Source organism: Schistocerca piceifrons, chromosome 1 (assembly GCF_021461385.2).
Source record: "Schistocerca piceifrons isolate TAMUIC-IGC-003096 chromosome 1, iqSchPice1.1, whole genome shotgun sequence".
Lineage (NCBI taxonomy): Eukaryota > Metazoa > Arthropoda > Insecta > Orthoptera > Acrididae > Schistocerca > Schistocerca piceifrons.
Window position 1 is genome coordinate 70,152,269 of NC_060138.1, and position 27,975 is coordinate 70,180,243.

Sequence of the window (27,975 nt, forward strand, 5' to 3'; positions counted from 1 at the left end):
TACAGAAAAATTTCCAACACACTTAAAACATATAAAATTTCCTCAAAAGTTACCATAGGTGTCCTTTGGTCCAATTTCTAATATCTAAAACACTCAAATGCAACTATGAACAATTTTCAAAGTTAAACAACCTCAAAATATTGATTACATTATCAAATTACTATAGTAACCCTGTTATATATGTACTCCATAAAAGTCAAAATGGAAACTAACAATTCATTAAAAAACTGCAACAGTTACATTTTCAACTAGAATTTAACCAGTCTAAACTTGCTCAATACAAAGTAACAGAATTTGCAGTTACAAAGAAAGTGATTACATTTTAGAAAATCTTAAGGATTTAGGAATGTGTTTTTCTTCCCATTTTCAAATCATTCTTTGGTGAAAAATTTTACTCTTTCTATCTAGCAGCTTCATTTCTTTGCAAGAAGTAATCAAAAAAAGGAATGAAGGAAGGAAAATAAAATTTACTTCTAGTGGCAGTGTCATGAAAGTGGAGTGAAGGATTCAATTTGGAATGGAAATCATTTGTTTCCTTTTTCAAGGATTTTGACCATCTTAAGCAATTTCAGGAAACTGTTGAAAATCAAAATTTGGTGGTTGCACCTCCCAAATAAGAGTCCTGTGCCCCATTTCTGTAGTAATCCATAGTGTCCCCCAGGAAGATATCACTTCCACAGTACACCATCACTTCTATGATATATACGAACAAAGCATGAAACTGTCAGATCACTCATTAACACGGAAAACTTGTGCCAATGGGGGATTTTTTAAAATTTTGAATAAAAAATTATATATACTCTGAGTGCTTAAGTTTATATTTCAAACACCTTTCTGAACAGTTACAAACATTTAAGTGCCACACTTTAATGAGCAATTTTTTTTCTATTTCAGGTAAGTTTTCACCTCTGACCAATATTATTTTAAAAAACAATAGACATAGAAAAAATTTAAGAATGCTCCTAGTTGCTTGCTAAGCTAGTTTCACAGCAAATTAAAAGGCATAATGAGAACAAATGCTTTCATTTAGGCTAAATACTAGATACAGTTAAATTATCTGTAACAAACCAAGCCTTTTTATGGGATTTAGCATCCCCAAACAATGGAGCCATGTGAAATCATAACGTAATTATTACATTCACCACACATGATTTGTATTTATTTTTATTTATCTTTAAACTATAATTTGATGTTACTGTAATGATTGAAAACCATCTCTACTCTCTACTGTTCAATGACATTCAATGCCTTTGTTTCAGTGTAGTGATTCCTCAGCAACTGGCCACCTTCCTCTCTCTCTCTCTCTCTCTCTCTCTCGCTTGTTGTCTTTATCTAAAACTTACGCACACATTTTTAAGCTTTTCATGATATTACAAGGCGATAATCATAACCATGAATTCTGAAGCCTTAATGGATGCATATTTGTAATATAGATGTCTACACTTAGTGATACAACAAACAAGGGTACACTATACACTATATCAGATAAAATTCCTTGAAGCAAATTACTGATGTATGTGGAATGTAGCTGCAAGCAACACCACACAAAGGAATCATCTCACTAAAAAAAAAAAAAAAAAAGAGAATCAAGCTCAAAAATATTTCAAATTCTGATTGTATCAGTACATATTGTTACAAGTGCCAGCAAAGGATTCCATGAAACTGGTGTAGCACATGACTCAGTTTCATCACATAACTGCCATTAATAAATATGTGTAGACCAATGGAAACTTTCTAGTGGGAACAATTCATTGTTCAAAAATAACAATGGCACAATTTTAACTGCTCACATGAATGCAACAATTTTTGCAAGTGAAATGTAATGTATATGGCCAGAAATGTTATCAGAAATTATTTTCAGGATAATTTACTGAAAAAACTGACAGTGAGATCAAATCTTCCTGTTTTTGTTCCTAAGATGAGACTGGCAATTGAGATCCAATACTTATGATGTTTTTGTACAATTCATTGATCCAGTTTTCCATCAGAATTCTCCATCATATATATCTGTTCCCTCTCCCTATTACTCACACCCTGTATGGTGTCCACAGAACGAGTGTTCTTACTACCTTCATTTTCTCAGTAAATTGAAATTGTTTCATCCTCACCTTTCTCACAATATGACATCAGTTTCTAACATTAGGTACCACATGAACACAGGTGCCAACTATACGAGAGCAAAAATTGCAGGATTTCCATGTACCATAATGAAAAGTTTTGTGTGTGCATGGATCTTTTCCATTAGTTTGTATTGTTAAATGGTACATATATTCTGATGGAAAAATTCTTATGGATATAAAGTAAAATCATACTTGCAAAGGATTATGGCCTTTTTAGTGGCAAACCACATGAGATACATTGTAAAAGAAACTCGTTGATTTGACTGACAAGTTTAGGCCAATGCAGAGAGAGACAGTCCGTTACCATACACTACATCTGAAATATGATACTGTGACGGTCACATTTTACACGATACAGCCTGTATAGTTAATTCAAAATGGTTCAAATGGCTCTAAGCACTATGGGATTTAACATCTGAGGTCATCAGTCCCTTATAGTTAATTACTAACAATACTTGAGCCACAGACTATTCAAAGAACAGAAGCCAGTCTGCAATGAGCTTTGTTTGACAGCCTCAACAGCATGTGCTTACCTGACAAAGAATTCACATTCACTAAATCTTCACAAGCTAGGCCATTTTGCAAAGAAGAGAGAGAGGAGGGGGAGGGAGAGAGAGAGAGAGAGAGAGAGAGAGAGAGAGAGAGAGAGAGTCAAATATACCACACAAAAAAAAAAACAAGAAATTTATAACTGCAACAGCCGTTTTTTGCAAAATTTTCCCTAGATGGAATCTAGAGATGTTCTTTATATCTTCCTTCAACATCCCAACTTAATTTCCAAAAAAACACGAGTTAGTTTACAGTGCACAATCTAAGGCTGTCAACAACTTATCCACAGATGCATTAAGATTTCCAATTTGCAGAAGGTACAACTTGTACACATTTTAGTTCCATTTTCACATGCTACATAATAAGCATTCAAATAAAAGTACCGCCATGTTTCTACTGTGAACATGTAAGTTATCTGTGAACCAGAAATAATCAGACAATTTTTTAATTTCTTTTTCAGCTGTGATGTATAATTTGAACATCACAATGCTTCATTTGGCACTATTCTGTAGGAACTGGTATGCTCCAGCTTTTCTCTGGCCTGTGATTGACTTAGCCAGTTATAGAAGAATCTGCAGTTTAATGTGGGCTCCAAGCCATTGCCATTATGAGTGACACTAGAAATGGAAGCTCCAATATCACTGGTAAAAAAACTGTAGTCCATACTGTAGTTCAATAAATAAAACAAAATTCAGAAACTTACAGGGGGGAGAGGGGGAGGGAGATTTGGGTTGAATGCAGAAGAAAAATTTATTTTCCTTGAATTGATGCAGTTGCACAGGACAATAAGTACTTTAACAGTAGAAAATAAATACTTGAACTCACATAGACAAAGGAGAATCTTCAGAAACAGAAACTACTTGGCAAGAGTCATGAAATTGTCTACTGAGAACAGAGAGCAATAGCAAACATATGATAGAGAGCGAAAGTTAGTAAAGAAATTTACAAGAAATACATGAAACATTGCTATAATAAGCAATAGAAAATCCAGGTTGGAATCTCAACAATATTATGAAGGATAGATTGCTACTCACTGTAAAGGTGACAGGTTGGGCTGCAAACAGGCACAACAAAAAGACTGTTATACCTTGAGCTTTTGGCCAAAGACTTCTTCAGAAAGGTGCATGCACCTGCACCCACCCACCCGCCCACTGTCTGCAACTCAACACACAATCTTTACAGTGAGTAACATTGCTATACTGTAACAAAAAGCTTCTACCCAGGTTCAAAGTGACTAAAATTCATGTACAACCTGATTCAGTGAATAAAATTTTTCAGATGAAAATTTTTATGATATAGCTTCTTGGGATGTAGACTTTGGAGCAGTTCACAGATGAATTACGTTGGCCAAGCAGAAATGAAATTTAGGTATTAAGAAAATTCCTGGTAATAAGTCTCAAATACACAAAAACTGACATAGCATGTAAACTAAGAACTTTGAAGTTTTTTATGATAAATGCATTAAATTAACACTCCTTGTATAGTGTAACACACAACATGCTAGCTTGCACAGTGGATTGATGATCTTGGGCTGGTACAGCCCGAGTGTGGTTTTTAGACAGTTCCCCACATTCATTTTGGCAAATGCTGGGCTGGTCCCAAAATTCTGCCAGAGAGTATTAATATACAAACAGTTAGAAGGCGACACACACAACAAATTTTACATGATTCAGACAGATGGCACGCAGAAATTCCCTCTATTATGTTACCCGACAGCTTGTGTCAGGAAGGTCACCCAACCACAAAGTTACATAGTAAAATAAAACTTACCAAACCATGGAAAAAGCAGACACTGTATTAGACAGGATAAGCACCAGGGTGAAGAAAGAAGATTATGGAAAAACATCATGGTTGTAATTTAATAGAGAGAAAGAATTTCTTTCTATAAAAGTAAGCCTCCTGGTTACATCTTTATGCACAGTAGATCGACCTCCACAGCACATCTGACTCCCCTCTAAGCAGGGCAGGGGGTTTGGGGGTGGGGGGAGGGGTGGTTTAGAGAGAACTGAAGAGGTGGTAGAACACCAGAAAACTTAGCAAACAATTGCTGCCTTCACATGAGTGTTCCTAGATTAATTTTGTATTAAAGATATTAATGTTGAATTTAACAAAGTTCTGTGTCCAATTATGAATGCCACAATTCATTGCCCAGCTTCCTGAAGCTGAAACATACTTGCACTCCACAAGACAGTAAGCAAAATTTTTCTACTTATCTGAAAGTCACAAACAAGCACTTACATGCAGCAAAAAAGGACATTTATCTGCGCATTTTCAAACTGTTACAGAATGTAAAGGTACTATGAAGAAGTAATTGATTTTAATGTAAGCAACAAGTGGCACTGCAGATTACATGAGCAGCTGTGATCAATTAATATTACACAATGACAAATCTTTAACAACACTGCTAAGCCACTTGCACCACAAAACTGGCTACAGTTAACTGTAACCAGTTATGTATGAACTGTTCTCAGTATGTACTATAACCAGTATATATGAAGTCTAATTGTGTTCAAAACTAAAAATAAATTATGTTAATCATGTACCATTTCTTGTTGTCCCTTGCAACCAAAATTTCATTTTAAAAAAGGTTTCGCATATGTATCTATCAAAACTAAAGCATGGGTGTATGTCATTTTGTACATGACGTGAAGTGGGCGGGGGGGGGGGGGGGGGGGGGGGGAGGAAGATAGGAGAAGAAGGTGGGAGGAGGGGTACGAAAGAAGGGCAGACAGTTAGAGCAACAGAAGGAAAAAAATCTGTGGAGCTGTAATTTTTGTTCATAAATCGACAATGTATGTTTCTGTAATGTTTAACGGACTTCTTACACTGCTCTAAAATGCCAAAAGAAATAAATTAAATTAGCTACTTTCTATTTTTATGTAAGTATTTAATAAAAACAACTACAAAATGACATTTTAGTTGGAGTACCTCTCACTTCAGGCAATTTTGACTAATCAGCTACTTAGTACTGATACAAGCAGTAACAACCCAGTTAGTCTTGTATCACAATCTTTAATTCTAGTAATGAATTATTGAAATATAATCTTCATTGACAAGCTGTCTTGTGGGAAATAGTTCTTAAGCATTGAAGTACAAAACTGACAAACACTGATATCTCACTGCAGATGTCCACGAAAAAGAGAGTAATAACTTACACTGATGTCACAAATGAGCAAATATATGTATTAAACAGCACTGGTAAAATGAACTATTATAAGATATATTCGACATTCCCTTATAAAATAAATTTATGCTGCCCACAAAACCTCTAGTAAAAATCAACACAATATGAGCACCAATATAAACACTGACATATCACTGCATAATATTTGTGTATTTATTATATCAGAAATCCAGCAAAATATGGATATTTAATTCTGATCATCATCTTATTCTCACCCCCACATACTAACACTTATATTTGAAAACAGTAAGTAGACAATTCACAAATCTCTGGAAAATTTTTGGAAGTAATACAGCAAACTATCTGGTGTAATCAGTGGCCATAAAATTGAGGCAAACAAAACACATCTCTAGTACCATTACAAAGTTGTTCATTTTCTACAGATAAAACTCATGATTAAATTATTACTTATGATCACTGTGATCTTCACAAACATTACAATCCCACCTCACATGAACTTCAGGTGTCAAGTTAACAATATGAACATGTACTGCTTGAAATTTTTCAAACTTTGGAGGAATGGGGCATAGCCGGTACTGAACCTCATCCCCTGGCAGTGGCACAAATTCCCCTTCAACACTGGAATATAAACAAAGAGAACATATTAAAAGCAATTTCTACTAAATTACATTCGTCAAAAATTAAAAGAAATTTTTAATGAAAGTTGCTTATTCTTGTACTTTGTGTGTGCTGAATACTAATACAACAAAAAGGCTATTTCATCCCCCATTGTTTACAAGCAGCACTCAATATCTTAAAAAATTTATTTTCAATAATTTTTGCTTCTTTGTTAGAAAAACCGTTTCAACTGATGATAATATGACATCGAATTTCAGTTGCAGAGATTGTGCTGTTTAATATATGTCATCACTGTTATGATAAACTCTCTGACTGCTCTTCTATTTCCACAACCACCTCCTAGAGCCCAACAGAATTCTAAACATCTGATCCTGGCTGGCATTGGCAGTAGTCTTAGCAAAATGCTCTGTCATCGTCTGAACAATGTCTCCGGGCGTAGTTTGAAAACACTTGTTTCCACACTGTTGCTACTGATAAATGACTGAGTTTACCGGAAGTCTTACTGATGGCTTCCTGTACTCTTGTGGAACAAGTTGAACAGTTGATGGTGTTCAGGAATGCTTGCCATGACCTTTTCTTGCTCACCTTAATTACACATTGAGCCTTGGCTCTCGTGATCCAAAAAGCTGAGAGGTTGCATACTGCTGGGCGGTACTTCAACAGTTGAAGAGCCACACACCTATCATGGACTGCTGAGCAGCACTCATCAGTCCACCAAGGTACAAGTTGCCTCCTAAGATGACCTGAGGATTTTGGAATGGATATGTCAGCAGTATGATGGATCACTCATGTAAAGTGGGCCACCCATTCTTGGAGACTTGTGGTGTTCAAACACAGTATCCAGTAAACCCTGCTGACCATCCACATTTTGGTGGCTTCTGTTCACGTAATGCTCCACTCAGTGGATCCACAATGGTAAGTGGTCACTGGAATGAAGGATCATCAATTGCTTCCAACTCAGCTGAGTATGGAACAGTGGGAGAGCAGAAAGAGAGATTGATGGCAGAGGACAATCCAGTAGCAGCTGGGAAATGAGTGGAGCTGCACACATAGAGAATGCACAGCTCCTAGGACATCATGAGGTTCTCTAAGACATGACCCCCAGTACAAGTATAGCTCGAGCCCCATAATGCACTATGGGCATTGGGACCTCTCAGTACGAGAAATGATCTTTAAGATCTGTTACAGCCTTAGAGTCAGTCACCTTGTGTGAGAGTAAATATAGCAAGCAAACAGTGGTCCTCCGACACACACGAATTTCAACAGCAACCACTTGCAGGTTAGTAGCTACGGGGAGAGCAGAGGAATGGGGTGCGTTATCGACAAACAACGTGACCCCTTCCTTGGCCCTTTCGCATCAGGTCAACCTTGTGATGGGATGTATAGCCCCAAAGCACAAGGGCGTCAGACACTTTAAAATGCATTTCCTGCAAATACAAGCAGAAGGGAAGTTCCTGTGCTACCAGTTTCAGTTTATCCACATGTGTCTTGAACCTGTTAATGTTCCACTGTAATATGGGAGCCATCTATTTTGGGAGTTGCACTTTCATCCTGTCTTTCAGTCATGTAGGTTAGTCCGTAGTGGGTGGGGCCAGATGTGTGCCCCAGGTCAATATCAAGGTCCATCAGCTCTGTAGATGAGTCATGACAGATGTCACAGACAGATGTTGATATTGTCAGACTGCTTGCTTCCTGTCTCCATTGGCAGCTGATTCTTTGTCTTAGACATTAGGTTTTTGCCTGTGGAGGTTTCAGAGCCACAGCCACAAGAGGTGGTAGTGGCAGCACTGGACAATGGACCAATCTGAACCTTTGGAGGAGCAGGGAGCTCTGCAATGCTGGCAACCATGGCCTAGTACAATGTTCTGGGAGGAGCTGGTACAGGTTTTGAAGGAACTACCACAGCACAAGTGCATTAACAAATGCAGGTTCTAGTGCTAACACAAACAACCACCTTCTGTGTAGCAGCATTGGTCATCTGAATTAGCTGTTTAAGAACAGACGCAAAAGAGGTAGCAAACTTCAGGGGTTGCATGGCCTTGTAGATCTTTTCGGCTTTGCCTTACGAAATACATTGTTTTTATCTTCTGTGTCTTCTTTTCTTTAATGAAGACACTGCAGACCCCAGACAGGGTGATCCTCAGAGCAGTTTACACACTTCAGAGAAGAACAACAACCAATTCCCTAACAGGCAGCCTTACCACATTTGCCACAAGTGGCTTCTCCCTCACAACCTAAGGTGCTGCCAAAAGAGCTGGAGTGTAAAACAGCACACTGGGTTGGAGAAATAAGGCTGCACACTGAGGCGAAGGAAACCGGCCTCAACCTGCTCTGGTAGCTTTGGACTGCTGAAAGTCAGTCTAAACAAGTCTGATTCCACCATCTATCCTTTTCATTATTTTTACACATCAGCAATGCCTTCTTGGGACCACTCAGCTTTCAGTTCTTTACAGAGAATGTCAATTACAACTCTTTGTTAGGAATTAGAGATTTCTACCAACAGGGTCTCCATTTTGCATGCATTTGACGAATTTTAACACATTGCATATGGCTCACGTAAATTTGCGTGTTTCCATGTCCAACTGTTGAGAACGGATCACGTAAATTAACATTTTTCGTTCTGCAGGGATTTTCTGAGAGCTGTTGCTCATGCCAGTAACTACTTCAATTTAACAAAAAGTTATACATGAATTGGAGGGTTCAATGTGGTGAACAACAGTATGAACTACTTTTTATCTTTTGTTTTACCGCCAACAATCAGTACCACAAAATAGACAGTACTGTAGTTGTTGCCTTGTGTGGTACGACACAAAAAGTTGACAGAAAGAGAGATTCTTGCTGAACTGTTTGTGGACAATTGTTCTGATGTTCCAAGTTATTCTTACGATCTTACTGACAGTGGTGGTAGAAGTGAAGAAGAAAACAACATAGCTATAATCGACCAAACTGTGATAAGTGTGAACGATTTAGGTGATGAAGCTTCTGACAGTGAAAGTTGGCTGACAAAGGACAAAATCATTATGTTAGAAACATTTAGAGGCATTCCAAGGGTAAAAACCCTTCCAATGATATCAATAGCCTTATAAGCACCATGGAACTATTTCCAGGGGATGAACTTTCGTCAGATGTTAGTACAATCAAACATGCATTAAAAACAAAACAAAAACCATTATAAAGGATCTCCCAAGTCTCCCAAAACTATAAATATCACTGCTACTGAACTTAAAAAATTTCTGGGCACGATTATCTTATGGGGCAAATAAAAAAAAAGATCATTTGAAGGACTATTGGTCAACAGATCCTCTAATAGATGTACTGATTTTTGGCAAGCTAATGAGCAGAGATCAATTTGAGCAGATATGAATTCCTTACAGAGCGGTCAGGAAACCAGACTCTACAAAGTTGAACCTGTGCCAAAGTATGTCTTAGATAAATTTCAGACCGTATACAAACCTGAATAGGAGCCTTCTCTTGATGACGCAATGATACCATGGAGAGGACAGCTTCTTTTCCGAACATATAAGTCCAGAAAACTTATCAGATTGGCTTGCTTGTTCACATAGTTTGCAAAAGTGTAAGTGGATATATATCCGATCTAGAAGGAAGAAAAATGCTATTCTCTCTGTACTTTCACCTCACCTTGGCGTGTGGCACCAATTTTATTAAGAGTCCATTTGTAGAATGAAAGTTCGAGTCTCGGCCCGACACACAGTTTTAATCTGCCAGGAAGTTTCAGAGTCCATTTGTTTTTTTTTCATCTGTTTCTCATCGAGCTTGTATAGCTGAGCTGAATTTGCACACAGAAAAGAATGTTCCAACAATAGTAGTACTTGGAAAATGGAAACTGCACACTGATCTTTTGATAATGGTCATTTGAAAGCATTAGCAGGACCACGAGGTGTCATAAAAGAGACAGTTATATCTTTCAACTCATGACACACACTTATCTGGCCCACCCATCACTGACTGTCATACACAAAAGAAACGAAGTGGCTCACTGTAAAGTCTTCTAAAGTATACTGTGGTCTCTACATTTCTCATACAGTAACAGGCTGCATTTCGTGAAGAATCATTCTTTCTATGTATGTGCCACTCCGGGATGCAACACAGTAGTGACTTGATTGAATTTGTACCACAGACTTCATAGCAGACCACTCCTTTGTCTTTTTCAAATGGAATTCCCTTAATGTATTTTCATTTAGAATTAAGAGTTTCATGTTCACTACTGTTGTTGATATGGTGTGTACAAATCCAGTAACATTTCTTATAGCATCAACAGCTTCGTGCTGTATATTAAATCTTGTTGCAAGATATTTACAGAGACCTCCTACCCAATCACGTGCACTTTTTGCATGACCTGTTGTAGAAAATATCCATTTTTTGTGTTAATTCCTGTACTACAGTGTTGACCAAGCTCATAGCTGAAAGCTGTTTTTAAAATGAGATGCTGCACCATCAGTCACATACACGTGTATAGGAAATGCATGGCCTCTCTAGATGCTGTGTCATCAATTTCATACTGACAGTTTAGCATGAATGTGCACTGTTGTGTATGAGATCATCACTGACAATAGCAAAACAGTGTGACGTTCCAAAGAAGTGAGCAACACTCGTGGATACTGATACCTGTGATGTGTGCCAGTGTTAACTTTGAATTTTGTTCTGAAAAGCAACAGGCTGGTTCTCAGCAAAGTTGAAATGAAGAACTAATGTGTCAGTATTCTGGGATATGGCTGATTTTATTTCTGCTATGGCCTGTGTCTGCATCCTCCGGGTATGGTGGTGAACTGTTCCTTTCATGACCCAATGCCTAACCTCTGTAACAAACTTCTGTGGCTCTGCTGTCTTCTTCACCAACTCTCCTCCTTCCCATAATGTGTATGTTGCGTCATCGTCTGTATCCTGGAGGTGTATTGCTTCCACAGTCATCAGCACCAGGACACATTGCACACACCCGAAACCAGCATTTATCTTGCAGCTCTTGACATACACACAAAAGCATCAGGTCCATCTCTGTGTACTTCTTTCTTGTGGCACTGCTTATGGCAAAACAAACAAGTTTCAAAGTAGTGCAGTAAATATATTTGCATGCTTCTTCCACTGGCTGACACTTTATCCATTTTGGTCATAAGGAGTAGAATTTTGGGAGACCAGTTTTTGAATTTGGGTTTTCCTTTTTCATTGGGATATATCCTTCTCTTATTGATCTTGTCATATATCTTTTTACCTTTTCACTTTTTCACCATTTTCACTAACAGAGATAACATAGCCTGATTAGGACTTTGCCTGCTACCATCATTGTCATCACTTAAGCAATATTCCTGATCAACAGTAGGCGTATCATCTTGCAACGAATGCCCACAGTAAAAATCTGGACATGCCCAAATACCTTTCTCATTCTTTATTTTAAGAGCTTTTGAAATCAAATCATGTGAGGAAATGGGTATGTATTCCTCTATCTGCTGCTTAGAGCTACCTGGTACCAGTATCACAGAGTAGCTACCTGGTATCAGTGTCAGTAACTGTACCTTCTCAGTATAGGTGGCTGCTGAGATAGGAGTATTTAGTTTTTGAAATGATACATCACATTTCAAGCACATATCACAGTTTTCGGGTTCTGCACCACACATGCATCTGCATTATACACTTCACAGAATTTTGAAGATGTTGCTTGTGTAAAACTTTTTTCTATTTCTCCCACTTTTCTTTTTACATACTGTTATCTTCTTGTGCTTGCCTTTCCTGGACATTTAAGGAGGGATGTAGTAGGGGCTACAGCAGAAATGCTAACATACAACCCATCAACTACTTCACACCCAGGAATATAAACATCTGCACTGTCTTCTGCAGTTTCACATTCGAGTGATTGTGATCATTCAGGTGGATTGTCACTAAATTTCATCTTGTAGTGAGTGCAGCAATTCTTGCACAATGGATGTGATGCTAATACCATTACTTGAGAACCAAGATAATTCTGCAATACCTCTGACAGATTTCCAACAACTGTGTTTTTCACTTTTCTTAAACACCATTTTCTTGTGTCTTTTTTCATAGTCCACACACCTCATTCTTTCACTATACTGTATTTCCTCCCTGACATTGCATCTGACAAAAAGTTCAAACTAAACACAAAACTCAATGCAGAATAGTGGATGTTCTCACTCATTTGTTACAAACAGAAGAGTGCTGGAAACAGTGTTGCTAACATGCATAGTTTACACTAGAAATTCAGTGATGTGAAATATGCAGAATGTTAAAAAAAATTTAACCCTTAACACAGAAAAATATTGCCCACTGTGTTTGCACTGACTACTAGCTTATTAACCAACCAATATTTTGTGTAACTCTAAAAGTTTTCAGATGGGTGTTTTTGAATAAATAATTCATAAAAACTTGTAAATATGCAATTTTTTACATTTTTAGTCATAAATATTTACATACTACAGATAGCTGGAACACAGAAGATACTGTTTATATTTAAATCAGTAGTATCTGGTAATATGACAGAAAAGACAGTGTTCTGTGACTTTCCAAATTAGAAAATAAAACATTTTTTTAATTGGAAAAATTAACCTAAATTTCATATTTTCATGTTGAATTTGTAAGTTAAAGGAAGCCCATAAATGGGCGGGTATCAACTAGATTTCAGCTCAGAGGGAGCTTTAATGCAAAACATCTGCCAGGTCTCCAGTACTTTTTGTTTGTTAGTTATATATTTTTTTGTTCTCTACTGTTCTAAGAGTTATTTAGAAAATATCCAGTTTTCAAAGGGCCTTACCATTTTCAAAAATTAAGATGAAATAAAAATACTTTCTGTATGATTTGAGATGAAGTCACCCTTTCCATTTCTGCAGCAAAATGGCACTGTGTCTTTGTAATATAGTGTCACCTTTCTTTAGAGATTTGCCTGTTGTTTTTAGACAGACACTGAGGGAGACCTCTATGATTCATACTGCACCACAAACTCTTGTTTTCCTTTCTAGAAGTGTTTTGGCAATATCTGTACTGTTGTAGCTCAGTTGGTAGAGCACTTGCCCGCAAAAGGTAAAGGTCTCAAGTTCGAGTCTCGGTCCGACACACAGTTTTAATCTGCCAGGAAGTTTCATATCAGTGCACACTCCGCTGTAGTGTGAAAATTTCATTCTACAAATGGACTCTTTTCAACACTATAGTGTTTCTTTGTATGTTTGTTTTTGTTTTAGGGCACAAAAACAACAACGATCATAAGTGCCCGTGTCAAAACTGTAAAACACAAAGACAGAGAGGAATTAAAAATGACTACAAGTCAATCCCAATCGATGGAAGACAAGACAGCTAAAAACAGGGACAGGAGTAAAGATCTATAAAATGTGCCATAGAGAAACTGAGGTCCAGAACTAAAAATTAAATGGCCTTTGTCATATTGCTACGACAGACAAAAAGTTAAATGTGGTCAACAGCCCACACATTGTTTGCTAAAATGGCCGATAATTCAGATGGCAAACACAAACGAGAATGTAAAGGAGTTAAAAAAAGGGCATTCCGTCTGGCAAAGGTTGGGCCCAATGCGAACAGAGTGGCAGGAGAGCACCACTTAACAAATGGTGATGGCTAAAAATTCAGTGCCCAATATGCAACCTAGTTAAAATGACCTCCTCATGGCAAGAGAGCCAAGGGGAGGTTGCCCAAGCTGCTGGGAGGGACTTAATAATCTGGAGCTTGTTCCCATGAAGAGAGGATCAGTGGTGATGCCAAAGTGACACCACCCGCTGACAGATGGTAACACAGAGATCATCGCAGGGAATGTAAAAACTAGCAGTCTTAGGAACAAGGACTGCTGCCTTGGCAGAAGTGTCAGCAGCATCGTTTCATGTCAGAACAATGTGACTAGGAACTCACATGAACATCACAGTGGCTACATCGACGGTGAGAAAGTGACAGCTTTCCTGGACCTGTTGCACTGAGAGACAGACGGTGTGCAGCACACAGAGGCCGAATGTACTGCATGCCTTTTATACAATGCAAAGAACTCTGCATAAATACTGAGCAGTGTTCTGAAAGCTGATACTGACAAACGTCGGCGCCGATGATGAAGGCACACCCGACACCACGGTTAGTCTGAGTGCCATCAGTGTACACGAAGGTACTATTGCAAAGTTCCATGTGAAGGTTATGAATCTGAAGGCCACAGAGCGAAGCTGGTGTACTGTCCTTGGGAAGCTAATGTAGGCCAAGGTGAACACAGGCTGCCACACGGCATTGTAACACTCACAATTCTGAGAAGAGAAGGGTATTGCCCAAGCCTCCCCCACTCATTTCCGATGGAGGAAGGCAGGGTGATAGTGGGAGGAGCTTGAAATTTCCACAAAATGGCCGCCCAAGATGCTGGAGATAGAAATAGGGTCCATGATGACATCATTTGCTGCTGTCAGGCCAGAAATTGGCAAATGGATCTGGGTCCCAGAGAGCCATTGGAGGTTGGCCCACATGACGGAGGAGGGAGTGGAACTGTTAAAAGAACTAGTGAATGAAAACCAGCTAGCTTTTTTGCTATCCTCAAGAACGCGACGTCATTGTGCACACATCTATTTATAATGAATGCAGTTTGCCACTGTAGGATGATGATTAAAAACACAGAAAGTATGTCTCTGGGAGCTAAATGCATCGCAGCAGGCCTCAGTCCACCAAGGGAACAGGACACGGCATGGTAAAGAAGAAGTACAAGGAATGGAATGTTCTGCAGCAGCAACTGGGGAAATCTTGTTCACTGAAGATCACCAGGGAGGAGTAAAGCCTCCGGTCAGTCTTAGTAAGCTGCCATTAAGGTGTGCATGTAGGTGGGGTAGGAGTCAGCAAACTAATAGCACACAGGACATGGTCACTCAAGTATGTGTTAGAGAGAGCAGACCACTTGAGACAATGTGCAAGTTGGGCAGTGCAGAAGGATAGGGCCAAATGGGAATAGGTGTGCGAAGAATCTGAAGGAACATGGGTGCTCCTCTGTTAAGGCAGGAGCTGTTAAGCTGATCAAATGATGAAGGGATGTAAACGGTACAAAGGGAGAAGGTCAAGTGAGGAAGGAAAGGGTGAACTGCAACAACCTGAAGACGGACAGTCAGAGAGATGGGTTGACTGTGACATCATCCCGTATGAGCAGCATGACTCTGCCATGACATGGAATGCCAATCTCAGGGGGAAGGTCAAAATGGACCAAGAAGAAACACAAAACCTCAAAGCATTTGTGAGGACGCAATTTTATTTCCTAAAGGCAGAGAACAAGTAAACATCGTGAGTCTAAAAGCTGCCGTAAATCCATTTTGTGGGATCAAAGGCCTCTGATGTTCCTTTGGAAAGTCATGATGAGGAAAAAATGAAGGGATGTCACCTCAGTGGCTGCTGAGTGCCAGCTCACTGCTACATGGCACACAGGATCCTGCTCCATGAGGTCCACAGAAGCATCGGTTTTCTTCTGCTGTCGGCCCTCGGAGTCCAACGCACCGGTGTCACGGGTGCCAGCCGGGCAAGGTTATCACGTGGTGACACCATCAAAGAGGATCTTCGAATCAGCAAAGGTGAAGATAATTTGCCTTTGTTTGACTTCTTCGAAGGCATTCCGGGTAGCAGAGGAAGACTGGATGGAGGGATGTTTGAAGTCTTCACAGGAGTATTCCTTCTGTCCTTTCTGGTCTGCCGGTTGTGTAGCTGGTGACTTCACCCTGTGAGACAAGTGTCTGGTGGCTCATTGCAAAGCAGGACGAAAAGACAGCAATGCTACCATGACATTGGGCGATTTCACAACCTCAGAGCTAAATTTGAGGTCGCATGTATGCGTCGCCATGTCCTTCATGGAGCGAGATGTAGCAAGAACAATACTGTAAATGCCAGATGGGAGAACACAGGGTTTGTGACTAGCCAATAACTCACGAGTGACCGGGTAAGGCACTTTTTGCTTTACCTGCATCTCCTGGACAGGCAGCGCATCAAGATACATGGGAAAATCTCAAAAGGAGGCAGCACGGTCACCACTGTAGTTGACAAAATGGGGTGAAGGAGGCAGAAAATTTCCCTCGTGCACATTGCTACCACAGCGTACACAGTTGGCTGGGTGTCAACAAGACATTCAACTGTTGTTGAAACGATTACACTGGTAGCAGCACATCAGGTTCGGAACATACAGTCGGACTGTGATAACTTCATAGCCTGCTTTGATCTTGGACAGAAGCATTGCTCTATCAAAGGTGAGAATAAGAGTGCGTATGGGCACTAAGGAGGCTTTTTTTTAATAGAGGTTTTTACCATCCTCAGGATCCAGGTGCTCAAGCCAAGATCCCCAGTCCCTGCGACACACAACACTGTACCACTGTGTCGCACAACGGTCGCTGAACCATGCTCAGAGCTTGCGGTGACAGAGGACTGGCATCGCTTACCAGGCCCTAGCTCAGCAATCCCTATGTCGCCAACTCCATACCTAACACACGAATACTAATCCTCTAAGGGCAAATGTGGTTCAATGAAGTAAGATTTTGATGAACATATTCGCAAAAGTTCAAAAGTTGGTTGGTTTGACTAAAAGAGGGGGGAAGGGACCAGACTACGAGGTCACCTGTCCCTTGTTCCAAATAAAACAAACAAGACTGACGACACAAAACGGAATGAAAGGAAAAATCACAAGAACGATGAAAGGCAACAATGTGTAAATGGACAAAAGGGGGACAAGAAAACCAAAGAAACACAAGAAATGGGATGAAGAGAGTAAAACAACTAAGCAGATTACCATGGCTGGCTGACCATGAGAATAAAAAGGAGAAGCCAGCCACTCTGCAACACATTAAAACCTCTACTCTAAAAGTACTAGGGTGGAGGACACAGAGGGGCAAAGGGCATGTGCTAAAACTCAGATTGAATGATAAAACCCATCCACATGAATAAAACAAACCTAAATCAGCCAATGAGGCATTGTCAGATAAAATTAGCGACAACGAGTCCCGTGACCCAAGATTCTGTCACTGGGCAGTCAATGTGGGACACTGTACCAGAAGGTGGGCCACTGTCAATTGGGTGCCGCACTGACACTGAGGTGAGTCTTGACGGCACAGGAGGTAACCATGGGTCGCCCAAGCATGGCCAATGCAGAGCCGGCAGAGGATAACTGATTCCCTGTGAGAGGCCTGCATGGAAGACTTCCACAAATTCATAATCTCCTTAATGATACACAGCTGGTTGTGCATACTGTTATGCCATTCCATCTCCCAAAGCTGAAAAACCCTGCGGCATAAGTCAGAACGCAGGTCAGGTTGAGAGATGGTTTCTGCGTAACCCATTTGGTCAGCCTGTCAACAAGTCATTGCCTGGGATTCCGATGTGACCTGGGCTCCAGACAAACACCACTGAATGACTGGACCATTCCAGGGCATAGACGGACTCCTGGATGGTCGCTACCAAAGGATGACGAGGATAGCACTGGTTGACAACTTGTAGGCCGCTCAAGGAGTCAGTACACATGAGAAATGACTCACCTGGGAATAAGCGGATGTGCTCAAGAGCGCAAAATATGGCCGCCAGCTCTGCAGTGAAAACACTGCAGCCATCGGGCAAGGAGTGCTGTTCTACGAGCTGCGACAATAAAGCAATGAGACTGATGTGAAAAAAAGTTGCTTACCAATTTAGTCAAGTTTAGTGTTGTCTCCTTCAAAGTAGTTCCCTTCTGATTGCACACACTTTATCCAGCACTTATACCATTGATGGTAACATTTCTGGAACTCATCTTCTGTGATATCCTCCAAGACCCTCGTCACAGCTTTTTGGACATCTTGGAAAATGGTGTCCTTTGACTGCCGTTTTGACTCTTGGAAACACAAAAAAATCGGACGGAGCGATATCTGGTGAATAAGGTGGCTGTGGTAGTACTGAAATTTGTTTTGAGGTTAAAAATTGCTGTACTGACAGAGCAGTATGGGATGACACATTATCATGATGCAGAATCCAATTATCAGCAATGTTGGCACAGACACGAAGAACTCTTTTACGAAGTCTTTCTAAAATTTCTTTGTAGTAATATTGGTTAACGGTCTGTCCAGGAGGCACTCACTCTTTATGATCAATTCCCTTGGAATCAAAGAAGCACACAAGCATGCATTTCACTTTTTACTTTGACATGAGAGCTTTTTTAAGATCTGGGTGATCCCTTTAAGCACCATTGTGAACTTTGGCGTTTTGTCTCTGGATCGTACTGAAAAAAACCAACTTTCATCACCAGTGATAACACGGCTCAACAATTCTGGATTCATTTACGTTTGCTCTAACAGATCAGCTGCCACATTTTTCCGTATTTCTCGCTGTTGTGGTGTGAGATTTTTGGTAACCATTTCTGCACAAATCTTTCTCAAACCAAGATCTTCACTTATTATTAGATGAACTGTTTCTCGACTGATTTTCAGTTCTTATGCAATCATTTTCACAGATAATCTTCGATAAGATCGTAGAGTTCACGCACCCTGGCCAAGTTGACATCCGTCTGTGAGGTTGATGGTCGTCCACTGCTGTCTTCATCTTCAGCATTTGTTCTGGCTTCACTAAACATTTTATGCCAATGAAAAACTTGAGCTCTTGACATAACCTCCTCTCCAAAAGCGTTCTGAAGCTTACCGTAAGTTGTCGTCGTGCTTTCACCCAATTTAACGCAAAAAGAAATGACATACCGTTGCGCAATACTATGCGGTTCCATTTCCGTGACGAGAGACACAAATACATGTTAACTTATTACAGCACACCTCACGACTGAGCAGTTGCATCGAAGTACCGCTTGTACTAGAAGCAACTTATAGACCAAGGTCAAAGATATTGTGCCTATGCAAGCCTGCAGGGTTGCCACATCTTGCAACAAAAATCAGTCTCATTACTTGATTGTCACACCTCTTATATGTCCGCCATGAGCATAGGCAAAGCCCAACGTGATCATCGGCCATTGAGCCATCAGTGTAAACCACTCCATGGCTCCAGTGTTGAGAATCCAGAGCGGAAAGTTGCAGGGTTAACTGAGGCCTTAGGGCCAAGTGAAAGGTCCAGGCGAAGCCACGGCCCAGGTGTACATAGTGGAGGTGTACGTGAATGGACCTCATGTATAGGAGGTAAAAGGAAGGACTCCAGTTCAGACAGAAAGGATGCACGCGAACCGCAATCGTTAGCCCTGACCCGGGCCGCCGACGTGGGACATGGGCTGCCACGGGTGGGAAAAGGAGTTGGTAATTCGGGTGCGCAGGAGAACTATGAATGTGTGCAACGTAACTGGTGAGCAGTTGTGAATGCCTAATCTTCAATGGAGGGATTCTGGCCTCCACAAAGACGCTGGTCATCGGACTCGTCCTAAAAGCTCCCGTCGCTAGGCGAACGCCACGGTGGTGCACTGGGTCAAGTAAATGCAACGCTGAGGGTGCCACCGAACCATAAACCAGAGTCCCATAGTCACGGAGGGATTGGACAAGGGCTCTGTAGAGCTGCAGCATCGTACAGCGATCTGCACCCCAATTGGTGATGCTCAGGCAGCAGAGGGCATTGAGGTGCTGCCAGCACTTCTGCATACGCTGACGAAGGTGAGGAAGCCAAGTCAATCAGGCATTGAAAACCAGTCCTAAGAATCAATATGTCTCCACTACAGTGAGTGGATTGCCATTAAGGTGAAGTTCTGGTTCTGGATGAACAGTATGGAGCCAACAGAAGTGCATGACACATGACTTTGTGGCTGAAAACTGGAAACCGTGGGCTAGAGCCCATGACTGCGCCTTGTGGATGGCACCCTGTAGGTGCCGCTCATCAACACCAGTACTGGTGGAGCAGCATGAAATGCAGAAGTCATCTGCATACAGAGAAGGTGAGACGGACGGCCCTACAGCTGCTGCTGCTAGACCATTAATGGCCACTAAAAATAGAGAGATACTCAATACAGAGCCTTGTGGGACCTCATTCTCCTGGATATGGGGGAACTATGGGAGGCACCTAGTTGGACATGGAAAGTACGACGCAACAGGAAATTTTGGATAAAAATCGGGAGCGGGCCTCTGAGACCCCACTCGTATAATGTGGCATGGATATGATGTTACCAGGTGGTGTCATACGCTTTTCGTAAATCGAAGAAGACGGCAACCAGGTGTTGTCGTCTGGAAAAGGCTGTTCGGATGGCAGACTCAAGGGACACTAGATTATCAATGGTAGAGCGGTCGTGGTGGAAGCCGCCCTAACATGGAGCCAGTAGGCCACGTGACTCCAGGACTACCCAACCACCAACACGCCGTATGTTCCAACAGCTTACACAAGAATGTCAGTGAGGCTGATGGGCCGATAGCCATCCATGTCAAGTGACAGCAGAGGTGAAAGTTTCCCAGTCTTCCTTGTTTAGAGCCCATGTGGGCAGGTGTCTGTGGGCCTGACGCCGGAGCAGTGACAGGAAGACGAGGAAGTGGTCACTACCACAAAGGTCATCATGTGCTCTCCAGTGGACAGATGGGAGAAGTCCTGGGCTGCAAATTGATAACTCCATGGCCGAATAACTACCATGAGCCACACTGAAATGTGTGGCAGCCCCAGTATTTAAGAGGCAGATGTCAAGTTGTGACAGTAAATTCTTGACATCTCTGCCTTCGCCAGTAAGCACGGTGCCACCCAACAAGGGGTTATGGGTGTTAAAATCTCCCAAGAGTAGGAAAGGTTTAGGGAGTTGGTCAATCAGTGCAAGTAATACATTCTGGGATACTGGACCATCTGGAGGAATATATACACTGCAGACAGTTATTTCCTGCTTCATCCTTATTCTGACAGCCACAGCTTCAAGAGGGGTTTGAAGGGGCACAGTTTCACTACAGACTGAATTTAGGACATAAACGCAAACTCCACCTGACACTCGATTATAGTCACTAGTTCCTGTAGTATCCCTTAAAGACACAGAGCGCAGGGGTCTGCAATGCCAGGAGCTAGGTTTCCTAGAGGGCAATGCAGAAAGCAGATGTAAAGCTTAACAGTTGCTGTAGCTCAGGCAGGCAGTGGAAAAAACTGCCGCAATTCCACTGGAGGATAACATCATCGTGAGACTGGGAAGGCATGGAACATTCAATGAGGCAGTTTATGCTCAGGGTCACCTGCTGCCACCGACTTTTTGCCTGAGCAGCCTATATCCATTGTGTCTGAGGGTCAGGCGAGATCTAGGTCCTCAGCATACATCAGAATCTCCACCTCATCCACAGACGCAGAGCTTGTAGGTAGCGGTAGTGTGGATGCCACCGCATTCCCTTGGTCTCGGGGATCTTCTTTTTGGATTTCTCTCACTGCTCCTTGGGTTTCCCGGGCTGGGAGGATTTCAATGATTCAGTCTCCGGGACTGAGGGTGGGCGTGAAGCCCTACGACCAACTGCTTTTGGGCTCTTTAGCCACTGGTGTTTGTCTTCTTTCCCACAAGCAGAAACCTGGGAAGGGAGGGACCCACGGGACCCCTTTCTTTCGTGCGAAGCCAAAGAAGATTTACGGTTCTCCGGCTCAGAAGTGGGAACTGATATCCCCGATGGTTGGGGGTGTGTTGCTCCCAAAGTAGTTGGTGCGGGAGCAATAGGGAGGGAAGTGCCCCCCCACCATCAAGGTGGCAGGTGTAGTCTTCTGGTTCTGAGAGGTGTCAGGAATGCGAGGAACTGATGGGGCGACACTTATTCTTGTAGCGGCAGCATAAGAGGTGGTCATAGCCACAGGATGTAGGCGCTCAAATTTCCTCTTAGGCTCAGTGTAGATCAGTCGGTCCAGGGTCTTATATTCCATGATTTTCCTCTCTTTCTGTAAAATCCTGCAGTCTGGAGATCAAGGTGAATGATGCTCTCCACAGTTGACACAGATGGGAGGCGGGACACATGGAGTATTGGGATGTGATGGACGTCCACAATCTCAACATGTGACGCTGGAAGTACAGTGGGAAGACATATGGCCAAACTTCCAGCACTTAAAGCACCGCATTGGGGGAGGGATATATGGCACGACGTCACAGCGGTAGACTATCACCTCGACCTTCTCGGGCAATGTGTCACCTTCGAAGACCAAGATGAAGGCACCGGTGGCAACCTGATTATCCCTCAGACCCCAATGGACATGCCAGACGAAATGAACACCTCACCACTCTAAATTGGCACGCAGCTTGTCATCAGACTGAAAAAGAAGGTTCCTCTGGAATATAATACCCTGGACTTTGTTTAAGCTCTTATGGGTGTGATGGTAACAGAAACATCACCCAACTTGTCACAAGTGAGCAATGCCCGTGACTGGGCAGAGGATGCTGTTTTTATCAGGACTGACCCAGAGCGCATTTTGGACAAGCTCTCCACCTTCCCAAACTTGTTCTCCAACTGCTCCACAAAAAACTGAGGCTTCATGGACACAAAAGATTCCCCATCAACTCTCGTACATACGAGGTACCGGGCTGAATAAGCTTCACTGCCATCCTTAGCCTGGCATTCCTCCCATGATGTGGCCAGGGAGGGAACGATTTGGCGTCATATGTCGTAGCACTGAAATTAGACTTTGCCCACTTAGAAACTACTGGCGGCGGACCACCAGCAAGAGATGACATACCATGCTTCAGAGCCACACAGCCACAGCAAAGGCCACTGCTGGGAGTCCCTATGCCCCAGGGTGACAGGCATCTACTCCTTGGTATACATGGGGAGTTAACGGCGCACACATCAGCAGATCCACAATGCTCATGAATATTCTATGAAAATATCCACATTGTCCACTTGCTCGGTGTTAGAACCTACATAATATCCACGACAGACACCAACATTTGATATTTCCTCTAGAAAGTTTTATCACAGAAAGTTAATTACTTTGCATGATAATTCTCAACAATGAAAGTATTTGTAACTGAAGGGAGACAGCAGTTATACATAACCTGAGCGTATAAACAAATTGGATATGCTACATTCCACACAACCTTCATCATTTTCAACCAGTTTTAAACAGATTTCTGATTATACAGTCTTAGTTTCTTCAAAGACGTATTGTTTCAGTTGCTGATGACAAAACCATGCATATGCACTTGTAAATAGTCTCTGGCTCATGTTCTCAGTACATCACTACAGTAAGCAGCATGACAAAGTCGACAGTCACATATTTTACACTGAATTAAAGTGACCTCCAGAGAAAAGTAAAGCAACTGTATGTATGAGTATGAAGAGCTTGGATGGCAAGCCAGTACTAACACCCATACTTCCAGATGTCAGACACTCAGATCAGCACCTTACTTTTTATGTCAATGGAGTATCAACCAGAATTCGAATTTAGTTCATACTACGAGCTATCGTCCAAGAGAATGGATGTAAACAATAAACCAAAGTAACACTAGGACTACGGACCACAGGAAAAGCTTCTGTGGCAAAGTTGGCAGAGTGCTAGGTCGTCATACCACGGTTCCTGGATTCATACCCCAAAGTGTTATTTTTTACTGTATCATGCTAGAAATGGGAGTACTGATACTTCTACATATGTGATGCAATTGTTTCTTTGTTCTACTGTTCCGAACGTTTATGTTTATTTCATGGTACTACAAATGCCTACCTGTTTCATCATGTGTGGTGTCTGTTCTGTTGCACACGTCCGACAGAACACCACTCTATAGGTTTCCTACTTTCAACTAACAAAGTGAAAGCAGCCTGAGAAAAGAGCATCACTATAAACTTGGAAAAAATGAGAGAAGAAACATGAAAGCTCAAAACAGTTGTGAGGATGCTATTTTGTTTCCTGAAGGCAGAGAACAAGTAGACACTGCGGGTCTAAAAGCAGTCATAAATCCATTTTGTCAGCAAAATGTCCTCCCATATAAGAGTTCCACGTGCAAACAGTAATAGCAAATTTTCATCAATTGGGTTTGAACATGGGACCTTTAGCACAATGACCTCACACTTATCTACTCTCTCACTTGAGATCTATGAAACTATCACTCATAGATATGCTCTTCCTTTGCTACAGAGTTCTAGTGTTACTTTTAATTACCGTTTACATATGTTCTACTGGATGACAGCACATAGCAAAAACTAAATCGGTGTTTTGGTTGATTCTCTATAGGCATAGAATATTTGGTACTGACCTGAGTGTCTGACATCAGAAGATTTGAGTGTAAGCAAAGGATGGAGAGTTAAAAAGAATATATAGGGTGTGTCTAAAAGGGAAATGAACTTTAAGGTAGTATTATAGAAAGGAAAAATACTGATGTAGATGTGATGAGAGATATGATACTGCAAGAACAATCTCACAGATAACTGAAAGACCTAACTTGAAACAATGTCCCTGGGGTCATGAAATTCCTTAAAATTACTGAGATACTTGTGAGACCCAGTCATGACAACTATTGCACCTAGTGCGCAAGCTATACGAGACACGCAAAATACACTCAGACTTCTAATAACGTAATAATTCTAATTCTAAAGAAATCGTGCTCAAAGGTATGAATATTCCAATGAAACACAGGAATGTGCAAGGCAATACTGACCCCATGTCTTATCTTCAAAGATAGGCAAACCTCCATTTATAGCAGTTGTAAATGTACTGAAAGATTTTTGCAATGTTGTTGAATGCACTCTGAAATTCTGAAAGCTATAGTGGCAAAATACAAGGAGCGAAAGGTTCTACACAGACTGTACAGAAACCAGATTGCAGTTTTTAAGAGGTTAAGGACTTGAAATGGAAGCAGTACCAGTAGCTGACAAGAGAGTGACACAGGGTTGTATCCTATCTCCGAAGTCATTCAATACATACGGCAAGCAATACAAGAAATCAAAGAGAAATTTGGAGACGGAATTAAAGCTCAGGGAGAAGAAATGAAAACTTTGAGTTTTGGTGATAACATTGTAATTCTGTGAAAATTATTTGAAAGGAGAGTTGAACAGAATGGATAATGTCGCGAAAAGAGATTATAACATGAGCTTCAACAAAAGTGTAACAAGGGTAATGGAGAGTAGTCAAATTAAATCAGATGATGCTGAGGGAATTAGAAAATGAAATACCAAAAGCAGTATATGAGTTTTGTTACTTGGGCAGCAAAATAACTGATGATGGCCACAGTAGAAAAGATGTAAAATGCAGGCTGGTTATAGCAAGGAATGCATTTCTGAAGAAAAAGAATTTGTCAACATTGAATATAAATTTAAGCATTAGGCAGCCTTTCTTGAAAGTATTTTCCTAAATGGATCAAATGGCTCTGAGCACTATGGGACTCAACTTCTGAGGTTATTAGTCCCCTAGAACTTAGAAACAGTTAAACCTAACTAACCTAAGGACAACACACACATCCATGCCCGAGGCAGGATTCGAACCTGCGACCGTAGTGGCCTCGTGGTTCCAGACTGCAGCGCCTAGAACCGCATGGCCACTTCGGCCGGCGTATTTTCCTAGAGTGTAGCCTTTTAGAAAATTGAAACGTGTACAAGAGGCAGTTCAGCCAAGAAGAAAATAGCAGCTTTTGTGAAGTGGTGCTATAAACGAATGCTTAGAGTTAGATCTTAGATCGATACATCACATAACTAATGAGGAGATACTGAATCAAACTGGTGACAAAAATTTATGGCAGAACTAAAAGAAGTGATCGGTTGATAGGACACATTTTGAGGCATCAAGCAATAGTCAATTTGTATTGAATGGGAGGAGGTGCAGGGGGAAAGGGGGTTAATACTGTACAGTGAGACCGAGGGATAAACATGGAATACAGGTTCAAACATGCACAGATTGCAGTAGTAGTCAACAGGTTTGCATAGGAGAGACTAATTTGGAGAACTTTATAAAACCCTATTCAAACCAAGAACCACAGCAACAGGTTACTTCTTAAACATATCTAGGAACAAGAAGATGCTTACCCATAAGGTGCAAAACAGTCATACTACACTGACAACAGATATGAAACTGCATTTATTGCTAAAGAATTATTGGATAGATTTAATATATTGTGAACTGGGGTAACTGTTTCTACAGCCAACAGCCCATTTCTTGACATCATACTGTACTCAAGCCCATCAGAAAGCACGAGCTTCTGAGCTGTGATGGCTTATCAAAAATACTGAGCAATCCAGTAATAAATACGAGCAGTATAAGCACTATTACTGTAGGTAATAATCGAGTAAGATCAAGCACTATGGCCAACCGAATGAGGCAGAGTGGCTGTTAAGGCACTACCCCCTTATTGGGGAAGGGATGGAGGGGGTTCGTCCATCCAGCTATCCTGATTTGGGTTTTCCCAAATTATTTCATGCAAATGCTAGAACGGGTCCATCAGCAAGCCACAGCTGGCCACCTGTCATATCCTTATAAAAACACACTTATATTCTATGTGCGTGCATATTGTGTGTTATTTATTTTCACTGTGTTATGATGACAACTCTTATCATCATTGTGAGATGATTCCGGGCTGAATAAATAAATGATTAACATCACGATCAATCCAGTTAATAAAAAGAAAGAAATATTATATTCAGAATTCTGTATGCTTACTCTGAAATATGTACAAAAATATCTTCTCCACCGTCATTGGGCGTAATGAAGCCATGACCCTTAGATCTGCAAAACATTTTCACTTTTCCCGACTCCTGCTTTTCTCCAGCCCTTGCCGATCTGCAAGACAAATATAGCCTATCGTGAATTATATTCTAAAACAAATACACAGTACACCAAGAACTTTGTTATTTTACACTTACGTTGAGTTCGTTCTGGTGCGTCTTGTAACAATTGGGCTGGGAATTTTCAAATTATCGAAATCTAATTTTATAGGAGAACGAAGCGTAGTTTCCGTAGATGTCTGGTTTGTTTTGGGTGCATTTAAAGATGCCATTGATTCTGAAACAAGAAATCGGCTGTAAGTCTAATATGTACGTGGTAACAAAACTGCTGATGCTCGTATTTCACAACTACATCATTAAAATAGCTTGCGAAATAAGTCGAAAGCTCTTTCTGCATTACTTGTCTCACAATAAACAACACACTCATACTCTAAATATGCAACCAGCTTAACTACTACACATTTATTATTAAGCCGCTGCATACATTTGTGCAGGAAGACAATGGATTAAAGTTCACTCCTGTACCAAATTTCAACTAAATAGTAGGCAAACGCACTACAGTATGCAGATCTTCAAAATAATTAACCTCTGACATATAACGTCAAACACACGCTTATAAACAATCACTCAAAGATATAATAGTTCCGCGAGCAAGGTAATGTAAATATCGCATGAAATGTAAACAGCTCATCAAGCGATCCAATGTAAAGTTCTCTAAAACCAATTGCACCAAACCATGAAGGTTTTACAACAGTATTTCTTTGTAATTCGATGGAAACTATAAGTCAGTATAAGCATAAAACTTTTTACCGTGAATGGTAACTCAATACGGATGCGGCTTAATTGGAAAACCAAATCTCTCGTTTATAAATTACATGTATTCTGCTGAGAGTGGAATAAAAGAATGTGAGTGGAAAGATTTAACCCACCGAAGAATTCCAACAGCCAACGAGAGGTGGAGCTTTCAGAAAGAAAAACATGTGACTTGATAACT

General features: G+C 41.0%; 1 protein-coding gene across 1 annotated transcript; it reads right to left on the reverse strand.

Annotated features, from left to right (window-relative positions):
- Positions 1–5,402: 5,402 nt before the first annotated feature.
- LOC124784739 (cold shock domain-containing protein CG9705) lies at positions 5,403–27,936 on the reverse strand. The gene is made up of 4 exons (XM_047254125.1): positions 27,911–27,936; positions 27,120–27,258; positions 26,917–27,036; positions 5,403–6,432 (listed from the first exon to the last, which is right to left on the reverse strand). The coding sequence occupies exons 2-4, from the start codon at positions 27,251–27,253 to the stop codon at positions 6,258–6,260; spliced, it is 429 nt and encodes a 142-aa protein (XP_047110081.1). The 5' UTR covers positions 27,254–27,258; positions 27,911–27,936; the 3' UTR covers positions 5,403–6,257.
- Positions 27,937–27,975: the final 39 nt, after the last annotated feature.